At 42.0% G+C, this 16,636-nt stretch overlaps 1 protein-coding gene across 6 annotated transcripts in view; it reads left to right on the top strand.

The window, feature by feature from the left end:
* The window catches only part of NBR1 (NBR1 autophagy cargo receptor), a 28,769-nt gene that overhangs the window by 5,297 nt on the left and 6,836 nt on the right, over positions 1 to 16,636 (top strand). For 2 of the 6 annotated variants that reach the window (XM_043467659.1, XM_043467658.1), the window contains exons 4-19: positions 595 to 613; positions 1,343 to 1,365; positions 7,842 to 8,036; positions 8,348 to 8,425; positions 8,928 to 9,142; positions 9,631 to 9,798; positions 10,230 to 10,439; positions 11,212 to 11,371; positions 11,465 to 11,755; positions 12,489 to 12,635; positions 13,125 to 13,200; positions 13,709 to 13,819; positions 14,077 to 14,241; positions 14,464 to 14,541; positions 15,683 to 16,100; positions 16,542 to 16,636. In XM_043467659.1, coding sequence (XP_043323594.1) covers positions 595 to 613; positions 1,343 to 1,365; positions 7,842 to 8,036; positions 8,348 to 8,425; positions 8,928 to 9,142; positions 9,631 to 9,798; positions 10,230 to 10,439; positions 11,212 to 11,371; positions 11,465 to 11,755; positions 12,489 to 12,635; positions 13,125 to 13,200; positions 13,709 to 13,819; positions 14,077 to 14,241; positions 14,464 to 14,541; positions 15,683 to 16,100; positions 16,542 to 16,636 — 2,449 coding nt within the window. The remainder of the gene's footprint in view (positions 1 to 594; positions 614 to 1,342; positions 1,366 to 7,841; positions 8,037 to 8,347; positions 8,426 to 8,927; positions 9,143 to 9,630; positions 9,799 to 10,229; positions 10,440 to 11,211; positions 11,372 to 11,464; positions 11,756 to 12,488; positions 12,636 to 13,124; positions 13,201 to 13,708; positions 13,820 to 14,076; positions 14,242 to 14,463; positions 14,542 to 15,682; positions 16,101 to 16,541) is intronic. The other 4 variants (XM_043467660.1, XM_043467663.1, XM_043467662.1 and 1 more) reach the window with 4 other exon arrangements.

Below are 16,636 nucleotides of genomic sequence, written 5' to 3'. Positions count from 1 at the left end.
GATATGGTGTTCAAAAATATCAGAATACTGTTTATCTCATTTGTGTAGGAGTTTAAATATATTTGATAATTGCATGTTCTAAGCCAAGTTGTGGCATCTGAAATGGAGTTGAGAAATAGGAAAGCAGCGTTGAAGAAGAAAATCTGAGAGATAACTTTTAAAACTACAGGTGATCTTTTGTTCAACTATATCACAAGCTGAACAACAGTACTATGTGTGTATACACTATTATCATCATCTCTGTTTTACTCATGAGGAAACTGAGGCACAGAGAGTTTCAGTAACCTTGCCCATAGGAGCAAAAGCTTGGAAGTAGTAGAGTAGGGTACCACTCATACCCTCTGATATACATACTTCATACTTTCTGGCTTCAGAGCCCAGGCTCCTAGCCACTATACCATGCTGCTTCTCAGTGTACCTGAAATAAAGGTAGATGTGATAGTTAAACAATAAAATTAATTATTCACAGTTAGTTCAGGTACTGGAAAAGTGGGACCCCTAACCTGAGATTTTGCATCTGTCCTGTGAGACTGAATATGCTGAATTGCTCAGTTGATGAGAAGTTTATAATTCACTGTTGCTTTTTCCTCACAGGTATCCATCAACAGTCAAGGTAAGTCCCTAAGAAAACCTATTGAGCTTTATTTAAAAATCTTAATCTGGTTATGGGCGTTGGTCTTTCCATTTACACTCAAATCTTGTGCAGTATAAGAGTAGAATTTGGGATAAATGCACTCATTTACCCAGGGGCATTAGATTCTTGGCAAATCTTTATTTTTTAGCAGTTTTTGTGTGTAGGTTGGCACCTTGATTGGACCCAAAGGACCTCTTTAATGAGAGATTCTCTTATATTTAAGATACTAATCTTTTGAAAATACATTTCCCAGTTCAACACATTTAACTTGTTATCCTGGTATTGCTTTTTTCCTTGACTTGGTGTATATGTTAAAGTCCATGTATAAATAAGATTGTTGTTCAGAACATGGGTGTATTTTCCATAGGAACAATGTTATATTTTTAACTGGCTGAAATGATAGTATTACCATTATCCTTGAACTTCCTTGAGTCCTGAGCTTCATAAAGCCTAGTGTAAGGGAACTGGATTGAGTTTTTGTAAGTGGAAGGCTTTGGTAGCAAAGAGAGAAGGATTTAAGGGGGAGAACTAATCTGCAAGTAGCTTCTATTTGTGACGGCATGAGAAGGGAGTTTGTCAGCTAAAAGGTAGTAGCTATTTGTGTATAACAATTGTAAACTAAGAATTTTTAAAAGTAAGAATTTACTGTGCTTAATTGAATCTTTTGGGCTGGTTAAAATATCACAGTATGTATTTTTGTCCTTTTAGGAGAATATGAAGAAGCACTTAAGGTAATGATTATTTCATCTTATTTTCAAATAATTTAAAAAATATTTATGGACTAAAACTTGAGCCTGAATTCCATTAGCCATGGGGAGAAACTAATGACTGTAAACACAGCAAAACCCATTTTTAGGGAGACTGGGTTGAGTTTGGCATACCATGCAGCAAAAGGTACATCCTAATGTAAAGATTCTTTCTGATGATCATGACATCTCATTGCTGATCTTGAAGCCACCATCCTGGCATTTCAGAATTCAGAAAACTCTGGATTGATGCTTTCTGGTTCACACTTTTCATCTCCTTCCTTCACTTTGTTCCCTGTAGAATATTACACTATAATGTGGAAGAATTTAAGGTGTAACCATGCAGTTACAAATAACTTCTTGTTTGTCAGTGATCAATTAGAGCATTCCTCAAGGTCACTTATTTAAGGTGTGCTAAGCTGGCCTTTCATTGACTATCCTTTTTGAACTTCTAGTCCAGATTAAGTCATTTTCCATAATCACTTTTGGTCTAGGGAGAGAAGAAGGGAAAAGCAAGATTTTTGTTTAAAATCAGTAGCTGAATTTACCCTTTCCAGTTTTTGGTCAAAACTGCTGTTCTGGGTGCCACTGGTTTCAAAAATTTAGCCAATTTTTTCTTGTTGTTTTTTTTTTTTTTTTTTTTACTGAGAAATCTTTATTTCCCAGCCAGTCTATTGGTTTTAGATATCCATGTCCTCTCCTGGTTTCTTGTAGTTGCAATATCCATCTGTGTTAAGAATTTCTCATGCTTCGTAATTTTTCTCTGCCCCAGTTCATGCAATCTTCCTGTTTGCTCTTTGATTTTAAGCTGTTCTCATATGATGTTCCCTAACACCCCTTTATTGTTCTTCAACCCTTCCAGCTTTTCAGTTTCCCAATTCTCAGAAGCTACAGTAGTTTCACAAAGTCTTTTTAAAACTTGAGAATTCCACTAACTTTCCCACGTTCACTATTTTACCCATTCAGTCAGAAATCTTAGATATCAGGAGTCTACAGTTTATATAAGCCTGTCTTGCCCTAGGAAGCAAGACTTCTTTTATATGCATAGTTTTTACATAATTACTATATAATACTTAAAATCCCACATTTATATTTTGACACAGTTTCATTATAGTTATTTCTTGAGCAATTTTTTTCACAGACTCTACCAAGTGTTTTAGAAAAAGCTTCTTGGTTTCTGGCCTAGAATAGGAGTTGACGAACTATACCTGGTAAGCTGACTCTGTGTGTGTGGGCGTGCGTGTGTGTGTGTACGTGCGCGCCCATGTGTGTGCACGCGTGCGCTCATCACTTCAGTTGCTCAGCCATGTCCAATGCTTTGTGACCCCGTGGACTGTAGCACTCCAGGCTTCCCTGTCCATCACCAACTCCCGGAGCTTACTCAAACTCATGTCCATCGAGTCAGTGATGCCATCCAACCATCTCATCCTCTGTCATCCCTTCGCCTCCTGCCTTCAATCTTTCCCAGCATCGGAGTCTTTTCCAGTGAGTCAGTTCTTCACATCAGGTGGTCAAAGTATTGGAGTTTCAGCTTTGGCATCAGTCCTTCCAATGAATATTCTGGACTGATTTCCTTTAAGATTGACTGGTTGGATCTCCTTGCAGTCCAAGGGACTCTTCAAGAGTCTTCTCCAGCACCACAGTTCAAAAGCATCAATTCTTCAGTGCTCAGCTTTCTTTATGGTCCAACTCTCAAATCTATACATGACTACTGGAAAAACCATTGACTACACAGACCTTTGTCAGCAAAGTAATGTCTCTGCTTTTTAATATGCTGTCTAGGTTGGTCATAGCTTTTCTTCCAAGGAGCAAGCATCTTTTAATTTTATGGCTGTAGTCACCATCTGCAGTGATTTTGGAACCCAAAAAAATAAAGTCTCTCACTGTTTCTATTGTTTCCCCATCTGTTTGCCATGAAGTGATGGAACTAGATTCCATTACCTTAGCTTTCTGAATGTTGAGTTTTAAGCCAACTTTCTCACTCTCTTTCACTTTCATCAAGAGGCTGTTTAGTTCTTCTTCACTTTCTGCCATAAGGGTGGTGTCATCTGCATATCTGAGGTTATTGATACTTCTCCCGGCAATCGTGATTCCAGCTTATGCTTCATCCAGCCCAGCATTTTGCATGATATACTTTGCATATAAGTTAAATAAGCAGGGTGACAGTGTACGTCACCTTGACGTACTCCTTTCCCAATTTCTCTGTTGTTCCATATCCGTTCTAACTGTTGCTTCTTGACCTGCATAAAGATTTCTCAGGAGGCAGGTCAGGTGGTCTGCTATTCCTATCTCTTTAAGAATTTTCCACAGTTTGTTGTGATCCACACAGTCAAAGGTTTGGTGTAGTCAGTAAAGCAGAAGTAGATGTTTTTTTGGAACTCGCTTGCTTTTTCGATGATCCAACAGATGTTGGCAATTTGATCTCTGGTTCCTCTGCCTTTTCTAAATATATATATATATATAATATTTAAAATTTTTTCTGGACACTGTATTTCATCTGAATTTAAATGATAAAAGTATTATACCTCACTCAATTAAAAGGTTCTTTCAGTTCTCCAGGCCAGCCTTACTTCAGAGGTAAATAAATAAGAAACAGATCACCTCACGCCTGTCAAAATGGCTATCATCAGGAAGGTCACAAATAACAAATGATGGCAGGGCTGTGGAGAAAAGAGAACACTTGTACACTATTGGTGGGTATGTAAATTTGATGTGGCCACTGTGAAAAACAGTTTGGATGTTCCTCAAGAAACTAAAAATACAGCTACTGTATGACCTAGCAATTTTACTCCTGAATATATATCCAAAGGAAATGAAGATGCTAATTTGAAAAGATGTATGCACCCAATGTTCTCAGCAGCATTATTTATAGTAGTCTAGATATGGAAGCAACCTAAGTGTCCGTCAACAGATGAACGGATAAAGATGTGTACACACACCCATACAGTTAGTTGTTGTTTAGTTACTAAGTCATGTCTGACTCTTTCGCAACCCCGTGGATTATAACCTTTCAGGCTCCTCTGTCCGTTAGATTTCCCAGGCAAGAATACTGGAGTGGGTTGCCATTTCCTCCAAGGGATCTTCCCGACCCAGGGGTCGAACGAACATCTCCTCTGCATCGGCAGGTGGATAACACTGAACCACCAGGGAAGTCCAGGAATACTAGTCAGCCATAAAAAAGAATGAAGTTTTGCCAGTTACAACAATATGGATGTAGCTTTGTGAAATAGATCAGAAGAGAAAGGCAAATACTGTATGTTATCATATATGTGGAATCTAAAAAGTAAAATGTGAATATAACAAAAAAGAAACAAACTCACCAATACAGAAAACAAACTAATGGTTACCAGTAGGGAAGGACAAGAAATGAGTAGAGGATTTAGAGGTACAAACTATTAATATATAAAATAAATAAGCTACAAGGAATGGAGAATTCAGCCATATCATATTTTATCATAACTATAAATGGAATATGATCTTTAAAAATTATGAGTTACTAGGTTATATACCTGAAAGCATATAGTATTATAAATCAACCACACCTCAGTTTAAAAAAGAAAGGAGGGACTTTCTGAAGGTCCAGTGGTTAAGCCTCCACACTTCTAAAGGAGGGGGCACATGTTCAATCCCTGGATGGGGAACTGAGATCCCACATGCCCTGCAGCTTGGACAAAAATGAAAAGTGAAGGGAAGAAAAGGAATCATGTAGACTATTTAGATATAATTTCTTTTTACAAAAACAGTATTTGAACATTTTATTTTCAGTATAGCTTAAGAATCTCAGTTTCTGTTGACAAATTTAGTTCAGTGTTAGGAGGGATAGTATATACCCGAACTCAGTAGCCAACAGATAACTTAATCCTTTCCACCAGTGGTCCAGTGGTTAGGACTCCGAGCTTTTACCATGGAAGGCACAGGTTATCTGGTTAGGGAACTAAGATCCTATAAGCTGCATGGTGCAGCCAAAAAAAAAAAGATGATACTGGCCTTTTTAGTAAAGCCTTAGAGCTTCTTCTCATTTCCTCCAAATTCTTATTCTTTTTTTTTTTTTTAAACATTTATTTTTATTCATTTGGCTGCATAGAGTCTTAGTTGTGGCATGTGGGATCTAGTTCCCTGACCAGGGATCGAACCCAGCCCCCCTGTATCAGGAGCGCAGAGTCTTAGCCACTGGACCACCAGGGAATTCCCCAAATTCTTATTCTTTAATAGCACAGTTATCTTGTACTTGTTCACATTCTTCCTGTGCTTTTTTTAATTTTTGGTTGCACTGGGGTTTTGTTGCTGCATGGGGGCTGTCTCTGTTTTCAGGGGGCTACTCTTGGTTGCGCAGGCTTCTCAGTGCAGTGGCTTCTCTCGTTGCAGTGCACAGGCTCTAGGATGTGGGCATGGTAGTTGTGGCACACAGGCTTAGTTGCCCCATGGCATGTGGGATCTTCCCGGACCAGGGATTGAACCTGTGTCCTGTGCATTGGCAGGCGGATTCTTATCCATTGTACCAGGGAAGCCCCTCTTCTGTGTTTTTTGGTATGATGTTTTCTTTTTATTAATATTTTTCTTTGGAATAGCAGGAGAGTTTACTCTTATGCTACATTGTTCTTCTGGCTGAGACTGCTCAAAGCTCAGAGTTCAGACAAAGCCTGACCAGTATTACATTGTTCTAGCAAATGTTGATCTACTCATTCTTCTGACAGTGGATGGTCAACTTCTAGTTCTGATAAGGACTGGTAACTTTTCTAGGTTGCTTCCTGAATCTTTCCTCTTTAGCTAATTAGCGGTGTTTCAAATGATCAGTATATAAATCTGCGAATTGAGATTCCTGTGAGGTTTAAGCCTTCATCTCCTGCCATAGCAATTTCTTACTACGTTGCTGACTTTTTAGTTTCTTCAAAATGTAAAGTTTTCCCTTGCTAGGAAGGGAGCTTTCCTTGTGAACTTTCCCCACAGAGGCCTACAGATGATTGGTAGTTAGGTCACCACGTTCTCTGTTTCAGGGTCTTATTTCTGAATCCTACCGGTAAAACTCATTTGCCATATGTCCCAAAAATCCTTATTCACCACCTTGCGGCTGACCTCACCCTGGCTGCATATTTAAAGTTTTATTAGAACACAGTCATGCCCATTGATCATGTTTTGTCTCTGGCTACCTTTGTGCCACAGTGACGGAGTTGAGTAGTTGTAGGAGAAATTGAATGGCCCAGAAGCCTAAAATATTTATTATGTGGCCCTTTAAGAAGGTTTGTTGAACAAGAACCTCCTGTATAGAACCTGGAACTGTATTCAGTGTCTTATAATAACTTATTATGGACAAGAAACTTGAAAAAGTGTATGTGTGTATGTATAGCAATCACTTTGCTCTACACCTGACCTGAGTCATTGTAAATACGCTATACTTCAATTAAAGAAAAAAAGAAATTTTGCTGATCCCTGACCTAGATAAGAGCTTTCAGATGTTTTGGCCACAGAATGCTGTTTCTAAGTGGAATCTTAAGGCGTCTACTGTGTGAAAATAGATAAAGAAAGAACAGTTCTTGTCACTGGATAACAAGTGGGAGGAGCTAGAACCCCACAGACTTGACCGTTAATCTCTCCTTGGATGCTAGAGTACCTTCTTGAAACCTCAAATGTTCCTTGAAGTAGTTTTTAAAAATAAGAGTGTTTGAAAAAAAAAATAGTAAGAGTGTTTGAGAAGATTCTTTTCAAAAAGAGGTGACCACTTAAGCATGCTTCCCAAAATACTGTTCTTAGTGGGAAGGTAAAGACTTAACTATGGGACGTAAGTTTAACTTTTCTGAGTCTTAGAACTGACTTTTGTAAAGTTGAGACTAGAATCTGTAAATGGAGTCCTACGTTATAAACCAGTTAACAGATTGTAACTGGACAAAGGTGGTGATCATTTCACAATGTATACCAATGTCAGATCATCATGTTGTCCACCTGAAACTAATGTTATGTCAATCACACTTAAATTTTTAAAAATCAAACAACCCAATTAATTAAAACATCTCACCTAATGAAGAGCTACACTAAAAACTTTGTTTTTTAACAAAACTATTCCTAGTTAACATTCTTGGCAAAGAAGCAGCAGGCTGAGTATTAGCATATTTGTCATTTGACTTAATTTAGAAAAGCATGAATCCTTGGGGATTTATCACACTACTCCTACTTTTGTGTATGTTTGAAATTTTTCATAATAAAAAAGTTTGAAAAAACGCTTCCCCCACTCCCCAAAATGAAAGAAACCATTTTGAGGAATAGGTATAGTCTTGGAAATCAGCAGACAGTTTACCTCTCTCTAAGATGAAAGAATATTAAAAAAATACTACAGATATACAAAGAAGCATAAATCGTGATATTTTCCAGCAAATGTTCCCGTACCCTTTCTATTTTTGTGTCTTTGAATTTTTATTTAGGAAAAGAATCACATAATATTGTTTTTATTTCATAACTTCTGCTCTCAGATGGCAGTTAAGCAGGGAAACCAATTGCAGATGCAAGTCCATGAAGGCTATCGTGTTGTCGAGGAAGCCCTACCCCCTATTGGAACAGAAAAACGACCAGTTGCTAGGACAGGAAAGAAGCCACTTGCACATTATTCTTCACTGGTGAGAGTCTTGGGGTCAGACATGAAGACCCCAGAGGATCCTGCAACACAGGTACAAAGGGAACGACCTGTCTATGATTTTTCTGACCTGTGTTTCATTGTCTCTGGTCTAAGATTTGAGCTGTTCTTCAGAGGTTTGGGAGTTAATTGTGACCATCTCTGTCTGACTTTTTGAACTGGTAACAGTGGTTACTTCTGGAGAGGACCATGAATAGGGTGACATTTTTCTTACACTTTTTCATGCTCACTTTTTAAAGCTATACGTTAATATTATTTGACAAAAGAAACCTCAAAATAATACATTGTAGGACAATTACTTTAAACAGAAGGAAAAAAGTATCTTGGATTTGTGTTTACTTGCAGCAGCTTCCACCTGCTCCACGTAATCCAGACCAGCCTCAAGACAAGCCCCCTGACTGGTTCACAAGCTACCTAGAGACAGTGAGTGTTTTTTCCAGCTTGGGTTTAGCAGCAGTGTTGGCAAAGATGGATTGTTGAAGAAATAGAAAGCTAGCTCCAGAGGGCTGCTGCCTCTGGTACAGGTGAACAAAGAATGGTAGCTAGTAATTTCCAAACTACAACTTTCCAACTTCCAAACTTTCCAGTCAAGAAAGTTCCTGGCTTTTGCAGTGATGTACTAGAAAAGGGGGGAGTTTAAGGATGTAAGGGAAAGAGACAAATTTCTGTGCTTGAGAAGGAAGTGTTAGAAATTTACTCATCAAAGGGCTTCTTGATATTTGCTTTGAAGCCACTTTAGCTGTGGAAGGATTAGACCTTTTTTTGGCTATGTTTCTGTCCATTCATTCTTTATCTATTTGATTATTGTGTTCTTATACCAGAGATGGTGAGGTTTCAGGTTTATTTTATATTTTCATGCCTTTTTCCAGTCTTGGAACTGAGAGAATCCCCCCCACCCCCCAACACCACCTTTTCTGTATTCTAGTTCAGAGAACAAGTGGTTAAAGAAACGGTTGAAAAGCTTGAACAGAAATTACACGAGAAGCTTGTCCTCCAGAATCCATCCTTAGGTTCATGTCCCTCAGAAGTTTCAATGCCTGTTTCAGAGGAGACACTGTTTTTGCCAGAAAACCAGTTCAGCTGGCATATTGCTTGCAGCAGCTGCCAAAGGAGTATCGTGGGTGTGCGCTACCAGTGCAGGTAAAGCAGTAGCTTGGGAATGAACACCCCTTAGTAGACCACAGAGCGGGAGGTTCTAATATTCTGGGGGGTAAAGGGTGTACTTACTCTGAGCATCAGACACAGCAGCTCTGTATTGAAAACAAGCTACTCTTCACCCACAAGAGAAAATAACTATTTGAAGAGTGAGTCATTAGATTGCTGTGTTCAGGTATACATTTGAATTGAGAGAGCCAGACAAAATTAAGTTCCCCAAAACGAAATTGGATCCCCAAAGGTTGTCTCCCTATTCCCAACTCTTTCATATCTTTCCTCCCATAGAGTGTCCTTTGAAATAGGTATAGGTGAAGTGTTAATATCTTCATTTCATTCTCGAGGATTGAGACATGGCATGTGTGGGTGGCATGCTCAGGTTCCCACCTCAGTGGTGATAGAGCAAACATATGGAAGTCTGGGTCCGTATCTCGTGACCTTAGGTACTTCCCACTGTGCCATTCCTTTCCTCACAGCCTCTGCCCATCCTACAATATCTGCGAAGATTGTGAATCAGGGCCGTATGCCCATGACTCCAACCATGTCCTGCTGAAGTTGCGGAGACCAGTTATGGGTTCCTCTGAACCGTTTTCTCACTCGAGGTTGTCTACTCCTCGCCTTCCTGCTGCTCTGGAACAGGCCAGGTAAAACCATATATATATATGGGGTGTTTGTTCTCTGGTTGGCTTTTTGGTTTTGGTGACAGGGTGGGATCACAAAACTAAATAGTCTTCTGAGACTTCCCTTATGGTCCATCCAGTGGTTAGGACTCTGCGCATCCATTGCAGGGAACACAGGTTTGATCCCTGGTTGAAGAACTGAGCTCCCACGAGCCATGTGGCACAGCCAAAAAAAAAGACCAAAGAGTCTCCTTAGTTCCAGCTCCTTTCCAGTTGATGTGCAGTGACAGGATAATTATCTGGAGCTAATGAGATGGAAACCAGAACTGCAGAAAGAAATTAAGAAGCTAAACTAGAAGCAGACGCTGATGAAGACCACAGGTGGCTCAGAATAGCTTCAAGGTTTATTTGTGAGATTTGTTTTTTAAGACTTTTTTTTTTTTTTAATCTCACAGGCTCCAGAAGCAAGTTGATAAGAACTTTCTTAAAGCAGAAAAGCAAAGATTGCGGGCTGAGAAGAAACAGCGTAAAGCAGAGGTCAAGGAACTTAAAAAGCAGCTTAAACTCCACAGGAAGATTCATCTATGGAATTCGCTTCATGGGCTGCAGAGCCCCAAGTCTCCTTTGGGCCGACCCGAGAGCCTGCTGCAGTCAAACACCCCGATGTAAGCCCAGGGCCAGGGCGGGAGCCAGAGCTTTAGGTCCAGCCCTCTAAAACTGGAACTTAAACCAAATTCTGTCTTATTTATTATAGCTAACTCCTAGCACTCAAACCCTTAAAACTTCCCATTTTCTGATCTTAGTGTTCCTAAAGGGTGGTTTGCTAGTTATCTTTGACGCTTACTTTGTTGCCTTCTTCAGAAAAACAGAAACCAGTAAGGTTCAGAAACTGGTGTGATCTCTCTTCACTGGAGGCAGTCTGGATTTGAAGCAAAAGGAGCAAATGTTTTAAGAGCCCAACTCTCTAGTTGTGGTATTTATGGACCCTTTCAGTTATCCTCACCATAGTTTTTTAACTTAGGAGTCAGGTCCCCTTGTTTTATTCTTTCAGTGGCAGGTAGGATCTTAGTCCACTGACCAGTGATCAGACCCGTACTCCCTACAGTGGAAGCACGGAGTCCTAACCACTAGACTGCCAGGGAATTCCTTGGGTCAACTTGTTTTCTTAAAAAATGTTAATAGTTTGTTCTTGTTGGAGGGTTTTTTGGCTGCACCACATGAAGCTTGTGGGGTCTTAGTTCCCAGACCAGGGATCAGACCCAGGCCCTCAGCAGTGAAAGCAACAATTCTAACCACTGGACTGTAAGGGAATTCCCATTATAAAGCAGATGCACTAGTATGCCCTCCAGGGTCATGGTCTGCATATTGAACCACATATTGGATATTCAGAATACATCACACCCAACACAAGTAATTAAAATCTAAACTTTTGTCCAGGCTCCCTCTGCAACCCTGTGCCCCAGTTATGCCGACACTCAGTGCCGCGTTTGTGGATGAGAATTTGCCTGATGGGACTCACCTCCAGCCAGGAACCAAGTTTATCAAACACTGGAGGATGAAAAATACAGGAAATGTCAAGTGGAGCACAGACACAAAGGTAGTTTTCCCCACAAAGTGTGAATGTGAAGTGACTGAGATGGCAGGGTGTTTAACTGACAAACTTTCTTTCTCCTGTTACTGTTCTTTTCAGCTCAAGTTCATGTGGGGAAACCTGACTTTGGCTTCTACCGAAAAGAAGGATGTTTTGGTTCCCTGCCTAAAGGCTGGCCATGTGGGAGTTGTGTCTGTGGAGTTCATTGCCCCAACCTTGGAGGGAACATACACTTCCCATTGGCGTCTTTCTCACAAAGGCCAGCAGTTCGGGCCTCGGGTCTGGTGCAGCATCATAGTGGATCCTTTCCCCTCCACAGAGAGCCCGGATAACAGTGAAAAGAGCATGATCAGCTCAAGCAGAGGTGATGATCTCACCTGCCAGCAAGAGGTGAGCATTGGAAGGGCCTGTTCACAGCTGGTGGATCCTCCAGAAACCTGGAAAGGCCAGCTTCTCCCCTCCCCCCAAACATATCAGTATGCTTATATTGGGCCTAGTCTTCTGGGGCCTTGTTTGTGTGTCCCTCAGTGCTTAACCCTGGTTGTTACTTGGTGCAGTTTCTTTTTGATTTTGTTGTTGTGCTATTTATTTATATTTGGCTGCACTGGCTCATCGATGCTGCACAGGCTTTCACCAGTATAGTGAGCGGGGGCTGCTGTTCATCACGGTGCACAGGCTTCTCGCTGCAGTGGCTTCTCTTGTTGTGGAGCGCCAGCGTAGTGCTTCACAGCACACAGGTTCTTCCCAGACCAGGGGTCATACCTGTGTCCCCTAATTGGCAGGTGGATTCTTAACCAGTAGACCACCAGGGAAGTCCTATGCATGTTGTTTCAGGGCAACTTCCCTATTTGCTGCTTAAATTTAAGTTACCCAGTGATAATGTCCTGGTTTTGACTGTTGTTGTTATGGTTAATCTAAGTTACTGTCATTAGGGGAAGCTAGATGAAGGGGGTAATTAGTAAACTCTCTGTACTCTTTTTGTAGCTTTTTCATAGAAAAGTGTGAAATTAAAACAAAAAGTTTTACTACATACAGTGCATTTGATTTTAGGGAGGCAGCCATCAACTTGCTTTTTGAGTTCTGTTGAGGGCCGAAAATGTGTCCCAATGGTTTCTCTCCATAGGAAGCTTTTCTGGCTAAAGAAGAAATTCTGCCTGGTGAAACAGCTGAGCAGACAGAAGGGACAGGAGCTTGCATCCCACAGAAGGCAAAGCATGCTGCCAGCAAGAGAGAGCTCTACATCCCATCCGTGGACCTTCTGACTGCCCAGGTGGAAGATTGAGCATTTTGAGGGGAAGGGACAGAAAGCCCTGGGGAACAAGTTCTTAACTTGTTGAAGGGAAGCTGGTAGAGCTGTCGGTTTTGCCCAGGAAGTTAGAGATAGACCCACTCTAATCTAGTGAGATGCATTGGATGGCAAGATCATCCCCAATGGAAGCAAGTTTCTAAACTAAATGTTTCCTCTTTGAATTGGGAACTTATCTTGTGCTTCCCACAACTTCCCCTTCGTTGCCTCTTCTTTCTGCCTAACTGGTTCACCTTCACCCCCACTGCATCTGCTCTCTCTCCTCCCAGTGCCTATTTGAATGTTTGGTTCCCATTTAACTCTTCTTGTTCCCACTTGACTGAAATGAGACATGAATTTGAACAGAGTTGAATCTAGGATGATGTGGAGCTCAGTAGCCTTTAACACAAAACATGGCTCTTGCATGTGTTGCAAGTAGCCTAACATGCCCCCCGCCTTTTTTTTTTCTTTCAGGATCTGCTGTCCTTTGAGCTGTTGGATATAAATATTGTCCAAGAGTTGGAGAGAGTGCCCCACAACACTCCTGTGGGTAAGAATGTCACTTGGTCCACCTTGTTTATTAACAGGCCCAATAGTACTGCCCCCCTGACTCTGGTAGTTATTATGTCATTCTGAGATATTAGTAGGCAAGGATTTCTCCCGCAATGTGATATTAAAACTGCACCCATGGGCCCATTTCCCTGTTTCTGTCAGAGGCAACAATACAAGTTTGTACAGAGTTCCCCCCATAAAGGGACCTTCTTCTCCATTTCTCTCTAGGTGTTTGTGTCCCTTTGTTACTTTACATTCATGGTTCTGTGTCTTGGCCATGGTCTTCCAAAGCCAAACAACTGTTTATGATCCTTCCTGTGTTGATTGACCTGTCTGAGATACTTGTGTACCTGATGGTCTGGAGAAATTCTTTACAACAGGCCTTGAAGCGTACCTGGGTTTAGTTTAGCTCTGCAGGAGGCAGGAAACCTAGAAGCTGCTGTTTCTGGACACTGATGATGCAATGCTTTTTCTTGGTTGATGGTTCTCCTATCTTCATTCTCCAGATATGACTCCCTGCATGTCTCCTCTGCCACATGACAGTCCTTTAATAGAGAAGCCAGGCTTGGGGCAGATACAGGAAGAGAGTGAAGGGGCGGGATTTAAAGCACTTCCTGGTAAGGGGTTAAATATTTATAAAGCATTTGCAGCCTCCCCTTCCATACCACACCCTGTTGTTATCCATACCTTCTACTAACCTTACCTTGGTGTGTAAATAGGTTTTCCATAGAATCTGATTTTTTGAGGTCTCCTTACCTTCACATAGCACAGACAGCAGCTATTCCTTGGCATCGTATCAGCATGGGGACATGACTAGAGAAAGCTCTGCAACACTTTAAACACCAAGTGCAGGCAAAAGTTCTGTCCTTTCCAGATTCCACAGTGTCAGTAAAGAAAAAGGCCGAGAACATTTCTTCCGTGGAGGAACCAGAAGATGATTTGAGTGGGACCCAGTTTGTGTGTGAGACTGTCATCCGATCCCTTACGTTGGATGCCGCTCCGGATCACAAACCACCTTGCAGACAGAAGTCCCCGCAGAGTGAGTGTCCCTAGAATTCCCAGAGCCCACCCCACCCCACCCCCCCATTGGGGTGACGCCTGACTTGTGGTTGCCAGACCTGAGCAGGTAGAAGTGCTCATCTTTACTGAGAGTGGAGACAGGGGAATCTTTGTTAGAGTTTGGGTCATGGTTGTTCGTTTAGACGCTACATGTGCATCAGGAGCAAAGCAGCTTCCGTAATTCATTTCTGCACTTTCCCAGGGGCAGAATTACAGCTGCACGCCACGGAGGAACAGCAGCCAACTGTGCTGCCTGGGTTCTGCAGTAAGGAGTCTTCTTGTAAGTGGACAGAGCCCCTCAGCAGAGAACCCTCCCCTGCCCTCCCACCCCCACCCCCAGCAGCTGAGTTGTCTCATTTCTCCAAGGGCAGCAGTCAGGAAATAGTGGGCAGAAGCAGGAGCACCAAGCTGAAGTTTCTCAGAGTTAAATTCTGCTGTAATAAATTTCTTTGTGGCAGAATTTCTAGAGGTCAGATAGGCAGAACCAATTTCATGTATTTCAGATACTATCCAAACACTCAAATTTTAAACCTATGTATTTAAAAAATATATATGTATTTCCACACACACACTTGAGTACAAATGGATAACAAAAAAAGTCTAAACAAAGTCTAGAAGGACTTATACCAAAATGTTCACAGTAGTTGTCTCAGTAAAATTATCGGTAGTTTTTTTTTTCTTTTTTTCTTAACTCATCCATGTTTTGCCAGTTTTCTGTCATGACTACTTGTTACTTTGCAAAGAAGAGGAGGGAAGGAGTCAAAAGTAGTCATACAGTCCTGTGGTACTTAGCACCAGATGTTTTCTCTTCTCATAGCACTGTTAGCTAGTTTAGCAGTTTTGATTTGAAACCATCCCAGTATGTTAGGGGCTTCCCTGATAGCTCAGTTGGTAAAGAATCCGCCTGCAATGCAGGAGACCCCGGTTCGATTCCTGGGTTGGGAAGATCCACTGGAGAAGGGATAGACTACCCACTCCAGTATGCTTGGTCTTCCCTTGTGGCTCAGCTGGTAAAGAATCCACCTGCAATGTGGAAGACCTGGATTCAGTCCCTGGATTGGGAAGATCCCCTGGAATAAGGGAAAGGCCACCCACTGCAGTATTCTGGCCTGGAGAATTCCATGAATTGTATAGTCTTTGGGGTCACTCTGACAGTTACGTTAACTGTCACCTAAAGGGGAAAAGAAAAGGGGCCTCCTTGTTTTAAGGTTCATGGTGTTACTCAGAAGCTTCTGCTGACCTTGTTTTTATGAACTTTGGTTCTTTGCAGCTTCAGACTTTGAATATGGCCCTCTGGTTTGTCCCTCTCCTCTGGCTTTCATAATTATAGCTCATGAACCACAAGGCTTGGTATAGGGTAGAGTAAGCAAGAGGGACTGTTCTTAGCTTGTACCTTAAAATTGGATGCTTTCACCCTTTAGTGAAATTTGCCTCACCTGAAGAGGGACCACTTGCAGACGAGAGGGAGGAGATTGTCCAAATTGCTGAAGAAGAGGCTGCTGTGGAGGAAGAGGATGAGCTCAAAGATGAAGTTCGGAGTCAGTCCTCTGCTTCTTCAGAGGACTATATCATCATCTTGCCTGAGTGCTTTGACACCAGCCGCCCCCTGGGGGACTCCATGTACAGCTCTGCACTCTCACAGCCAGGCCTGGAGCGAGGGGCTGAAGGCGAGCCTGGGATTGAGGCTGGGCAGGAACCAGTTGAAGCTGGGGAGAGACCCCCTGGAGGGGAGAACCAGCCACAGGGACACAGCATCAATGACATCCTTATGACCTCACAGACTCTGGACACAGTGCCCCTAACCCCAGAGGTGGTGGGGCCTCCGCCACAGCTGCCCAGGTACCATCTGTACCCCACTCTGCTGGGCTGTCCTCCAGAGGTGGAATAAAGAGAGGACTCAACCTGATCTCAAAACCTGTTTCTCTGTCAGCGGGGGAAATGGCGATTTCCCATAGTAAAGTCTGATGAATAAAAGTTGTACTTCCCAGTATTTGTGGATCCTGTATTTAAAGAAACACTTGCTTTAGTTAACCTTAATTAGCTGAGTAATTAGCAGGGGAGTGACCAGACTGCAGCCAGTCTTTCTAGCTTGGCTGTGGCTGAAGAGGAAAACAGAAGAGTGAGCCCTTCCCACCTGATCCCTAGATGCAGACATGTGCTCTGGCTCAGCATTGTGAAGCCTCTGTAGAGAATCTCGCCCTGCTGTGCCCGTTTGCTGTTTCTCCACTGTTACCAGAGGTGCCTTCTCAACTCACTGTCATTGTTGTGTCTTTCTGAAAGGAGTCCTCCCTGTGCACAGCATCATGGCTCCCCAGGAGTGGATTTACCAGTTACCGCACCAGAAGTTTCTTCAGTCCCTGGTCAGATCAGAGGAG

This window comes from Cervus canadensis, chromosome 1 (assembly GCF_019320065.1).
Source record: "Cervus canadensis isolate Bull #8, Minnesota chromosome 1, ASM1932006v1, whole genome shotgun sequence".
Classification (NCBI taxonomy): domain Eukaryota; kingdom Metazoa; phylum Chordata; class Mammalia; order Artiodactyla; family Cervidae; genus Cervus; species Cervus canadensis.
This window is presented reverse-complemented; position numbering and strand designations above follow the sequence as displayed.